We start from the raw sequence: 12,201 nt of genomic DNA on the forward strand, positions 1-12,201 counted from the left end.
GATGTGGAAGATGAATAAACTAAAGACCTGTCTCTCTCTTCTACCCAGTTTGCTGGGTTTAGTTCAATTCTTCTCCTCCTCTGCTGGTACCTCCCATGCGTTGCCCTTATTGCCCTGGACATCCTCATATGTGCTTCTGGCTGGCAGTCAGTGAGTGCAGGCTGTGTTCCAGAAATGCCTTCCCCCTCCCGTCACACACACACTCTCTAAGCGTCTCTTCTGCCTGTATTAATCTTGTCATCCTTTCTCATGTTTTTGTCTACAAAGGAAGAGAAAAGGAGGTGTATTGGCAAGTAAGACCCCATATATGTCCCAGAAAAGCATTTCAACCCATTTTCATCAACCTCAGTGTGATCCTGGAATATTTGCCTGTTTCACAGACTTGTGTACCACAGTTCATGAGCAACTTTTCTGCTTAAGGTAAATCATGAAGCTCTGAGGTATCAGTTTTCTAGAGCACTGTTGCTGCTGGATCCTCATTTACACTTAGGTCTCGAAGACAGGATTTGGGATGGTAGGAAGTGTCTTCTACAGAAATCTTGCCATTTAAGCAAAGTCTGAACACAAGATATTGATTCAGTGGTGCTCTAAAAATTCAGCAGATCTCAAATGTCTGAGCTTAGTTCGAACTAGGCTTGCAACAGCCAACTGAGATCAGTTTAAGATCCAGTTGTCATAATTTCTATTCTTTTATGAAAATGATGATGTTTGCAAAAGAGGAAGTCTAATCTAACAAAATGTTCTAGGTGATGGAACAAACAAGAACTTGTAAAAAATCAGTTTTATCTAAACTAATTGAATATTAGTGGCTAATGTAATTCACATGAAATGACTGATGAATAAATCATTGCATCTTGGCTAAACTGTTAATTGAAAAGATATAGGTATTATTTATGTTTTAAAGTCAAGCTACACTTTCATATGAACATAAATTGATGTTTGACCAGCAATCAATACTTTTGCTGTTTCCATCAATTAAAAAATGTTTCAACATAGAAAATTTTAAGTGCAGTTTATTCCTGAAGGCAAGAAAGAAAATGATTGATTTATGCCTGCTGCTGTTTATACAGCAAATTTTGGTCCTCACAACTCTTCACAGAGTCCAGACTTCCCTGCCCTGAGGAGGCTGAACTTTCTGGCACCTGCTAGGGAGTATTATTATCTGCATTCCTGGCCAGTGGCATGCTCTAATCTTCTGAAAACTCAGCAGAAGTAGCATCTTCCCATGTCAAAGGCTTTTCAGCTCATTTGATGTATTCCTTCACTTCAAATACTGGTTTTATAATTCTTCAGATTTTTTCCACTGTTTATTTAAATAAATAATAATAATAACCATCATCACTGATATGTTTTCACAGGGTACAAAGTCCTTCTTATTCATCACTTCTTTTCAGAAAAAAAAAAAGGATTTGTTGTTTCATTGTTTCATTTTGTTTAACTGCGGCTGGAGTTGGTGCACATCAACAATTCAATTAATTCTCCTGTGTCCTGTCCTGTTTATATACTTCTTGTATATCTTGAAATTAAGCACTAATCTAAAAATGTTCCCCGAAATTTGCTGTTTTGAATGACACTAATAAGAAAAATACCTTAGTTAAGTTCGTTAGTACTGAATCAATACTGCTACTTAGTGGCATTGATCATTTCTGTGATGGCATCATGTTGGTATTTGTTCAGAACAGGATAAAAGAGAGTTTCTACTAGGGCAAGATTCCTTGACTGTAAATTAGCTGAACCTCATGTTACTACAACTTTTTAATTAGTATTGTAAATACTGTTGCAGTGTTTAGTTATCTCATGGGATAAAATTAAGTACTCCTTGTTCTGTATTTGTCTCCATCACTACACTTCATATTTCTCATCATGTGCTGCTGGTACAGGAGGGGAGATAACAAACTAGGTGACTATAAGGTTTGGGAACATTTTTTTTTGCATGCCCTTTCTCCCGCCTGTTGTCTGTGACTAGATGCAAGTGTTTGTATTACACAATTAATTTCATTTCTTCAAAATGTTAGAATTTGCATGCCAGTACTTACAAACTAGTCTTTCCTTCCCTAAGCAGTACTTTTTCTTAATTATATACAATCAATATCACTATCACAAATAGGTCTTAATACATGGCTCTGGAAGAAAAAAGTAGTGTTCTAGCTCAGCATGACCATCTGCAAGGCTGGTAAGAATGGGATTCAGGCTGAATTGCTTAGTTTAACTAGGAATCAAAGTGTTGAAGGAACCACATGTCACAGTGGGAATGTTCCTCCTCTGCCAGCCTTTGGAAGCACCCAGGTTCTTTGTTGCACGAGGCAGCTGAGAAGGGAAGATGTGCACCTGAATACACAAAAGAGTTCACTGAGCATGTTAGAAAAACAGGTCCTTTGTGAAGTGCTCTCTTTGGTTTGGTTAAAGTGATCTCACCTCTGAAGTCAAGGAGAGTGTTACTCTGATAATTGGGCCCAACTTGTACTAGGCTGTTCCCATCCTGATTGCCTCTGTAATCAGCTGTAATTCAGTCATTGCCTTCATAGGGAAACAGGCCAATGTCAGAGCACTGCCGAGCAAGGCTTTCCTTCTGAGCCAAAGGAGTTAGAGTAAATTAGCACTGCCCTAAAGTTTGTACATCAAAATTAAAGGAGTTCTGCTGTCTTAACAGCACGTGGAGGCCTGCTCTGATGGCCAAGAAATGTGAAATGTGCCTGTGTGTATGCTGTGTTATACGCCTGAAGGAAGATGAACCTTCTTAGGTGACCTTAGTAAACACCTGTGAAAATTGAACACTAGATGTATATAGCCTTTTCTAGCAAATGTACAAGGGAAATACATATTCATGCAAAAATCTATAATGCAGGTTATTTGCTGGTGGAATAATGTCACTGAAATTGTTAAGGTGGGCAGGCAAACACTGGTTCTTTCCTCATTATTTTACATTTCATAAAGGTATAACCATTTTATTTTGTGATCTCTGCTAGCAGTCTCTTCTGCAATACCTAGAGCTGATTTATCATAACATGTCTTTGAAACAAAATCCTTTGCTATTAAGTGCAACTAGTATGGGATGTCCGGTCATCTGTTTTACTGTCACATTCTCACCCTACCGCTTAACAGAGTAATACTAGAAGGTTCAGTATGTTGGCATGGATTACAGGAGCCCAGGGGAAAGGTGAAATACAAAAAGGCTTTTTTCTTAACTGTTTATGGCCCCAGTCCCTCATACTCACACAGAAGAAGGTCCATTTTGTCACGCCTAGTATGTTTTTAGTTCCATTTGCATTATTTGTCTTGGCAATTTTGTGATAGGGTACAAGTCTCATGGCTTTACAGATTTTTCATTTTGCCTGGTTTAGTGAAGGCTTTTTAGCTAGAGCTTTACACTGCATTTTTCCACATGTCATTTTGGAGCAAGCTGCAAGAAAAAGTGATCTTTTAGTTTTTTGTGTTTTGGTTGTTTGTTTTTGTTTTTTTTTTAATCTGTGAAATCACAGAGCTTTTCAAATAAGGAGAAACCAAAGCATGTGCAATAAGCTTTCTCTAAACAAGCTACTGTTGCTTTAATTGCTATTTGCTCCACTTAACAGAAGATGCACACCAGGAATTTTATGAATATACAAATATACAGGCCTGACGAGACAAAAAGTATAGTGAATACCATTCCCACACTCAACAGCTGGGAAAAAATACAAATGGTGTCATGTAATGCTAATTATATTCTGGTAGGTAAGGAAAAATTCACTAGTTAAATTGTGTGTATTCATTATTAGATTGCTCTTTTAAGGTGACTGTTACAAAGGAAGAACACGGATGAATAAGCTGATTAAAGACCCTTAAGAGTTCTCTACACAAAACAAAATTCTGTGGCCTGAACAGCTTAAGCTTTTTTTCCTAGGGGAAAAGAAGAATATTTATTTCTGTTTTGCCCATGTCCTATTCAAGGCCAGGAGAAGGAGCCCACAGAGATGGCATTTCTGGGTCTGTCTGTGGAGATTTTAGCCATCTGAATGTACTAGGAACACTTTGGTTCAATTTCTGATAGTCCTCATCACAGTGACTTCCACCCCAGTTAGATCATTTGTAGAGTAAGGGTTAGGTCATTATAAACGTGTCAAAATATTCTGTGCTTTACAATAATGAAAAGGATCATTCTTTTTGTTTAAAGAGAGTAATTCTTTATCTTTTCTTTATAGACCAAAAGGAATATCTCACCACCACCACCCTGCCAAACAAGACATTCAAGAGCCTCAACTTAGTTTTCCAAAACTGCACATAATATACCAGCTCTACTTACATAGATACTGAGTCACTTTAGGCAACTTCTACAACATAGGCCTTAGTGGTCATCACTACAGAGCTCAAAAATGATTTGAGTTTGTGGAAACTCAGTGTGTTTGCTTTTCTCTGAATTAAAGTATTTCACCTCTTTTGTCCTAAGGCAATGATGATGCCATGGGGGCAGAGTGAAGATTGCTAAGCTCTGCTATTCTCACACATCCTAACAGTTTACTGATAGTGAGCTGGAGAGAAGGGAGAAGCTCAGTGTAATTAATTGCAATGTAACTGTTTGAAGAAGAATATGGTTGGCAACATGGAAGTTGTATGTGGAACATACACCCAGTGACAGAGTGGTGTGCTTTCATGACAATAGTATGAACAACAATGGTACAGTGATTTCTGGGAACTTCTGTGCAGACAGGCTTATTCAGAGCAAAAATAGATATGCTGTGCATATCTCAAGAAGTATCTCAAGAAAAATATCTCAAGAAAAATTAGAATTGTAGGGTGGGGGGTTTTTTTATTTCTTTTTTTTTTTTTTTTGGTGTTCAGTGGGTTTTTTCCCCCAAGGACATTAGTTTATTTTTTTTAAGCATAGGCAAGAGAGACCAGAGATACCATTTTTTTTCCATCTAGTTTATACTGTTTAAATTAAGGTTTGTGTTACTACTTTTTTATTGTGCTTATATATGGTTACTTATGAAATTTTTGGCTAGCACTACAAAACTGTTATTATACAAAGTTCTTACCCAACAAGATTTTGCTTTAAAAAGTAAGAAGGTTTTTTTTAAATGGTTTCAATCTCTGAAGGGAGATGTTCCCTTGGCATAATGGAAAATTGTTTAAACGTTCATGTAGAGCAGCTTCTTCTGTTTCTCTGCACATGTCATTTACCTTAGGTGGTTTGAAATAGCATGATAAATATGTCTTTATATTACAGGAAACAGCAAATCACTTCCAAAAGAACCCATAACAGTTTAAAATTAAGGATACAAAGTAAGGTATTTGTTACCCAGTTCAGATAGATGTGTGTTAACACTGTGTGATCACAGATTGTGTATCTGGAAGTTAAATGCAAAATCCTGCTTCTGCGAAGTGTTACGTTTTTCCTGTACTCAAAAACTTTTAGGACCTCTCTCCTGCACGTCACACTGCAAGCAGCACATAGCCAGTAATACAAGGTTTGTGTCACCAAGGGGGCATATTGATTCAGTAGCTATTCCCTGAGCAAGGTTCCCATTACAAGTGTTTAATGAAGCTTATTCAACAACCGTGCTGCCTGCAGCATTACAGTTGTCTCCTATGGTATCCTTTGAGACTCGGTCTCTCTGTGTCAGATATTACTGACCAAGTTATTTGTTAGTTAAATTACAGGTGTATTTCTTTATAATGGAAGGTCCAAATCAAATAATTTTCATCGTATGCTAGGTATTCAACTGGTGGGCAAAATGCTGTGAATTCTGGTAGCATACATGGCTGTTAACAGGAGTCTTCTAAGGTAGGAATGTCTGGCTGCCTTCCAGTTCACAAATCACTAAACAATGTTTCAGGCTTTAGGAACTGACATATTTTCCTTCATCTCATCATCTCCTATTTCTGCTCTATGTTGTCCATACTTATTGAAGGCTTAATAATTTGGTTTTGTTGTACTGGTCCAGCAATCACTAAAAAAACACAAAGTTCTTCGTGGTCTTTGATAATTTCAATGAATTCATGTTTGATGCTTAGAATGCATGAAAAACTTTTAGTATACAGATTGTAATTGTGAGACTGGTATTTTGTTTTGATAGCAATATTTTGGAGTGAGGGGACCTCATTCTCCAGTACCTTGCATGCTTACAGGGTGATTTGCAGTTGTGCAACATGAGGGCTATGCTGCCAGGGTCACGTATCTACTAACCATGTCTAGCTAGAATTACTGACTCTGCTAGTCTAGCTAAGTATCCTAACACAGGTGCATCAGAAAAAAAAAAAGATTTTCCTTATGTAGCCTTTTTCACAGTGGGAACTATTTTCTTTGCAGGTCTGCTCTCAGATTTTTTGAGCAGATTCCGATAAATTTTCAAAACCATAACTGTGTCCAAGGTTTAGCTACCACTATAGTGTCCTTCAGAAAGTGCAGCATTTAACACCTCTGTGCAGCACATCTACACAAACCTTTACATTTCATGTTAAGTGTAATGTATTACACCCACTTTGTTAGATGTAACAGAAAACATGTAGTAGAGAATATGAGGGAAATGGGCCTTTTGTAGTTTTAAGGAATGTATTAACATCAACTGTTTTAGCAGGATTGTTCTGTGTGCTCAGTTGTGATTTATAGACGCAGCTGGGGCATGTAAAGTGATTGCTCTGCACTGAGACAGCTCAGGAAGAATTCAGAAATCTCTATGTGTCAGCAGCCCTTGAAAATTCATAATCAAGACTCTTAAAGGAGCTGGCTTACTGATAAGTAATTTCTAATAAGAATTGGAACTTAAGAGAAATTACAGAAAACTGGAAATTAGCTGATAATTTACTTCCACTTAGAAAGGACCATTGAGATGACCTGCATATTTGTAGACTGCTCAGGATATTGTTAATGAGCAGAAAGGTGGAAAGAAAAAAAGTGACATCGCAGAAAAACAGATATTATCCAGTAAGTCTTGTTCCATGTATTGATGGAGTCCTAATTAAGTGATCCTGGATGTTGGAAGACCTAATGGCAGGATAAGTGAGATGCTAGTAATTATCAAGTTTAAATGAAAAATCAGGCTTGCATTTTTAAAAATGAGCCTGATCAGCAGTTGGAATGGCCAGTGAGGGAAAGTGACAGCTTCGTCACCCACTTGACAGAAGACACCTGGGCTATTTTTACCATCCAGAGTAATTAATGGATATCACTTGCACTGCTTTTAATTCAGTTTAGAATACCTCAAATTGCACAGTCATCTTTCATTTATGTTAACCAGGATTTACTTCGGGCATCAGTAGAGTTCACCCAGGAAGTGAAAGACCAATCAGGCCAAAAGTGTAACCTTAAGCCTCAGTGCAGCCACATTACTATATTCCTACAGAATACATTTCATTTCATCTCAGCTTTCATCTGAATGTCTTTATCATTCAAGTTAGCCTATGAATAGGGAGTAGGAAGATGTTGAGGTCTCATAGAATCCAATCCATAGTGTAGGAAGGCAATTCAGTGTTAAGGTTGCACCCACTGAACAAAACGGTAACCCCTGCAGTAAATGTTCTTCAATATGTTCAACTGTAATTATTTAAAAAAATATAATGCTATAACTATCACTAAAAGCACTTCTGAGAAGAGCTCCTTTATAAATTACTTCCAGAAAGTGTTGTGGTTTTTTAAGTTTTGTTCACTGATGAATTAATTTGATTTGGTATTCATACAATGATCTGGCTTTATCTTTTTGCGTAGATTTTGGATCAAAAATCTAGTGGCATCTACCTTATCTAAATATTTGAAAGGAATGTAGATTATTATTATGAAAATCACAAAACCCAAAAACCTGCGGCTTCATTAATACATACTTACATATATGCTATTGTGAGAGTTTTGAATAAACTATTAATAGCTAATATTCAATTTCCTTATTTTGTAACCTGGCAACATCCTATCATTTTATTATGATCCTTTGATGAAGGAGCTGCAGGCATCTTGCAAGGATATGGAATCATCCAGCAATATAAGTGAGCAATGATTTTTTGGTTCAAAGCTCCTTTACAGAAGTCATAATCTGATCTTACATAAAAAATCATATGCCAAAACATTTAGTATTATCCAGCTAACTGACTGTGTAATGTAAAATCATCTTTGGTCTTTTCAGTTTAGTTTAAAGTGATATGTGTACACAAAAAGACCTGAATAGATTTGAAAGCTTACTAATGGCAAATTAAACACATTCTAAGCATTCTGACTTCTCGAAGAACAAATGTTCCCTTTCTTTACATAGTTTATTAACCTTGATTAGTTGTGTAGCATCATAAGTTTCTACATGTTCATGCATTTAACTTCACATTGGATTGTCTTTGATTAAAAGATAAAAGATTTCTTCTGTATCTGTACACCTCAGGTCTTCTGCTGATTATACCTCTTACAAAAGAATAATTTTATTTCATGATTGCTCTACACGTCCTGAAAACTGTGCTTTGCATAAAAATACTGTAAAGAACCTTCTCACTGGCAGAAATAAGCCTTGTTCTCACAGGCAGAAATAAGGTGCAACTCCATGGAGATCTATAGAATTATAATGGTTAATGACTTGTGTCTGTTTCTCAGGAAAGCTCTCTGTGGTCAGCCAGGATGTGCTCCCAGTTATAGTGAAGAAGCTCAGAGAATTTAGAATACTGGAAGCACTTTTTCCTCAGTAAACAGCACCTTTCCTGGACTCAGATGTGTCTGCTGAATCTGTAAGCTAAATTAGCAGCTGAGATTGCTGGGTAAATGGATCTCAGACGTCTTATAGTGAATTTACAATTTTCATATGCAAGCCTTAAGAACATGGTAGCTCAAGCCACTCACCAGGCCTGTACAGCAGTGAAATGCAGGGCCTTCCATTTCAGTCTAATTCTATTGTGGACTGTGTATGCATCTTTCTCGGAGCAGCTACGGTTTTTGTCCTGCTCAGCAGAGCTGTACCAATAATCTGTGTTACCTGCTTTGAACAGAGTGCTTAAGGATGGAAGGTACATTGAATAGGGAACAAGAAAATCAGCTGTCTTATAGACTATTCTAAATTTATTTTGAGATATATATCACTTTATCCTCTGGTATTGATATTTAAGGGCTTAAAGTATCACGTAACTGACTTGGTGAATTTAGATTATCCAATACCAAACCGATTGACCTCAACAAGAAGAAATCAGGATACTCTTTATTGTTAATTCTGCCCTCATATTTATTCTTATGTCTCTGGCAGCATAATCATATTGGTTGACATAATAGTAAACGTAGCATAGCTACGTGGTTTCTGTTTTACATGACACCTTCGTTTTCCAAATTGCTGATCCAGTGCCACTTGAATTTATTTGGAAAATGAATGTTTAAATAGCAGTTCACTGGAGGATTACTCCCTGCACTGTTCTAAAATTGATAGGTGCCATCATCTCACCTTACTTCAGCCACCTAAAGGACAAGCAGCAACTGTCAGGAATTGTCAAGTCCATGGAGAACAGCCACTACTTGCAGCATCTTTCCTCCATCCTAAAAGAAACAGCTACAGTGAGTGGATCTGGAGTTCCTAATCAGGTGTCAAGTTTCCCAGTGTAGTCAAAGGAAAGAGACAAACACCATGAAATGTGTACATGACACCACACACCTCAATTTTGGATGATAATGACAGAAAAAATTGATCCCCATTTGTGGGAAGGAAAGACACTTTTCAATTCTGTAAATTATTTTCCCTGAAGAGATTGCTACAGGAAAAATTTACGTTTAATGACAATATGACTTTATAAATTTAAAACATAGAGGAGTACATTTTCTTCCTCTGCCTTTTTTTTTTTTTTTAATGCAATTTAGAATAGTATCTTCATAACCAATGTGGGATAGTCACCCATTTCTTATTGTCTGTAACTATAACAGGGTTATCTATAACCTAGTATATGGTAAACTACATAGTATATGGTAGTTGTGATAAAAATATTTACTGAAGTGGGAGTGTAAACTGAAAAGTAACCCTTCTTCTACACTGATTCCATTGAAAAAGCCATTGACCATGAGCTTCAAAAACAAGTGAAAGAATTTAAATATACAAAGTAGGACAATATATGCAGTTCACTCCCCATCTCTGTGAAATTCATGATTTTAATAACCTCAATAATATTTTAGTATGTGTCATACTTATGTTTACAATGGTTCATTTTTTTTCCTCCACTCCACTGGAATAGGGTATGTGAACATGACTGTAGAAAAGCCCTTTGCAGAGCTTTCCCAGCCAGACTGAGCTAGCTGAGGTCCTAAGGGTGTGACAGCTCTAGCAGGAGAAGGGCACAGGAAGGTGGAGTGTTCTCATGCTCTCCCAGCTCTCAGGTGTGCTTTGCAGCTCTACTATGCTCCTGTGCCAGGGTACCCAGTGCAGGAGCATTGTTGGTCCTGCTCCCAGAGGGGCTGCCACCTGCACAGGAGAGGTAACAGACCAGCGAGGTTTGGGTGCCTTGGTGCAACAACCCAGCCCTCCAGGGAGGGTTTTGAGCTGCAGGCTCAGCTGGACTCGGCCATTCAGGAAGCAGCTACAGCTCAGGACTTGCTGCAGAAGTGGGGACATCCCTGTGTGAGAGCACCCGCTGTCACACAGCTTGGCTCAGGAATAGATGAGTATAAAAAGTTTGTAATATTTAAAAAATAGCAATATATATGTTTGTTTCTGTAGCAAATTTTTTAAAGAATCGTAAATGTTTTATGAGCCTAGACTCTTGAATTTGACACTTCCTACTGGTGGTATAACCCTGGTGGTGGCAGGCAGGGCTTCTTGGCCTTGACTCCAACTATAAAATGGAACTAGTGCCCTTTTCTGTCTCAAAAGTTTGTACAGAGGAATAATGAGCTCCTTTCCACTGCTGAGAATTGCCAACTTCACAAACATTCTTTTAAAGTTGTATTATCTGTGAAATAATTACCTTACTGAAACCACTGAGATTTCACTTGCCCCTCACCAAACAACATAATGAGAAAAATAATTTTATTATAATGTTTGTCTTTGTGTTTTTCAGAGCTGTGTATGCAAAGGTAAAAGTCCCTGCTTTTGTGATAGCACGAAAGGTAGCAAGGTAAGAACAACTACATTTTCTTTTTTTAAAATTAGCTTATACACAAGGAAATCAATACATGCGTTCAGTTGACACAGTGAGTGAATTCAGTGTGTTTACAGCATTGCTTGATGCTTGAACACCAACAGAACAACTGTGTGAAGCACTAGAGGTCGCTTTCACATACTCCTAACAAATGCCCACAGATCCATTACCGTGGCAGCAGCTCTCCTGTTACAAATTTCACAATGCCACCAGGAGTGTCACCAGTGTCATGTTCAGTGCTTCCCTCTTTCCATTTTTGGACCCTGTTCCCTCTCCCTTTTCTGGTTCCTGAAGGAAAGCTACATGCACTGGCATCAAGAGATAAATGTCTTGTAGATCAAGACAGGGGATGAGTTTCTGGGCCCTAATCACAAACAACTTGCCAGCATTGAAGGAACAGCATCAAATCTATCAGCAGTAACAGATCCATGGCTCTGCCTGTTGCCAATAGCAGCTTGGCAGACGCTCTGGGTGGCTTTTAGACAAACCTGAATTACACAAATGCCAAAAATTCTTTGAAACTCCTGCTTGCAGTTAGAAAAACAACTGATTCACAAATGAAAGGGGCATTATTGAAGGAGTCATGGTTGTAATTCAGGCTGACCATGAACATACTAAACCTTAGCAACAGATTCCAAACATCTATAAAGACTTAGGATTGTGATTAGTCCCTCCTGTACTTCTTTTACCAAGAAAAATGTCATATTGCACCACAGAAAACACTGCTACTCTTGCTTTTAGGGAGCTTCATTTTGGTGTTGAAGAAAAATTCTCTCAAATATGTTCACTATTAAAATATATTTTCATAACTGGGAAAGGAGAATACTAATGTTTTTAGTAAAATATCCATGTTCAGTTTTCATGTTTACAGTTGGTCTTCCCTGACTGTGTCCTAACCAGTGAAATTGAGACCAGTTAGAAATTAGAAAAAAACAAGCTGTCCACTAACAGAGAAATATTAGTAAGAATAAACACCTCCACCTTGCCTTCATCAGTTCCATGTTAAATAACTGAGCAATTTGTAGAGAAGAGTTAATCACTGTTCACACTGATGAAGATTTTCATGCAGCTTTGGAAAATCAGAACTATGACATTAATCAATATGTTTTGATAACTGTTCAATGGTAAGAAATTCTCCAACCTGAA

The 12,201-nt window shown here is 37.6% G+C and overlaps 1 protein-coding gene across 1 annotated transcript in view; it reads left to right on the plus strand.

Annotated features, from left to right (window-relative positions):
• Positions 1–12,201, plus strand: part of COL4A3 (collagen type IV alpha 3 chain) — a 57,846-nt gene that overhangs the window by 1,495 nt on the left and 44,150 nt on the right. The window contains exon 2 of the mRNA XM_071566721.1: positions 10,975–11,031. Within this exon, the coding sequence (XP_071422822.1) occupies positions 10,975–11,031 (57 nt within the window). The remainder of the gene's footprint in view (positions 1–10,974; positions 11,032–12,201) is intronic.

The sequence above is a fragment of the Pithys albifrons genome, chromosome 11, assembly GCF_047495875.1.
Source record: "Pithys albifrons albifrons isolate INPA30051 chromosome 11, PitAlb_v1, whole genome shotgun sequence".
Taxonomy (NCBI): domain Eukaryota; kingdom Metazoa; phylum Chordata; class Aves; order Passeriformes; family Thamnophilidae; genus Pithys; species Pithys albifrons.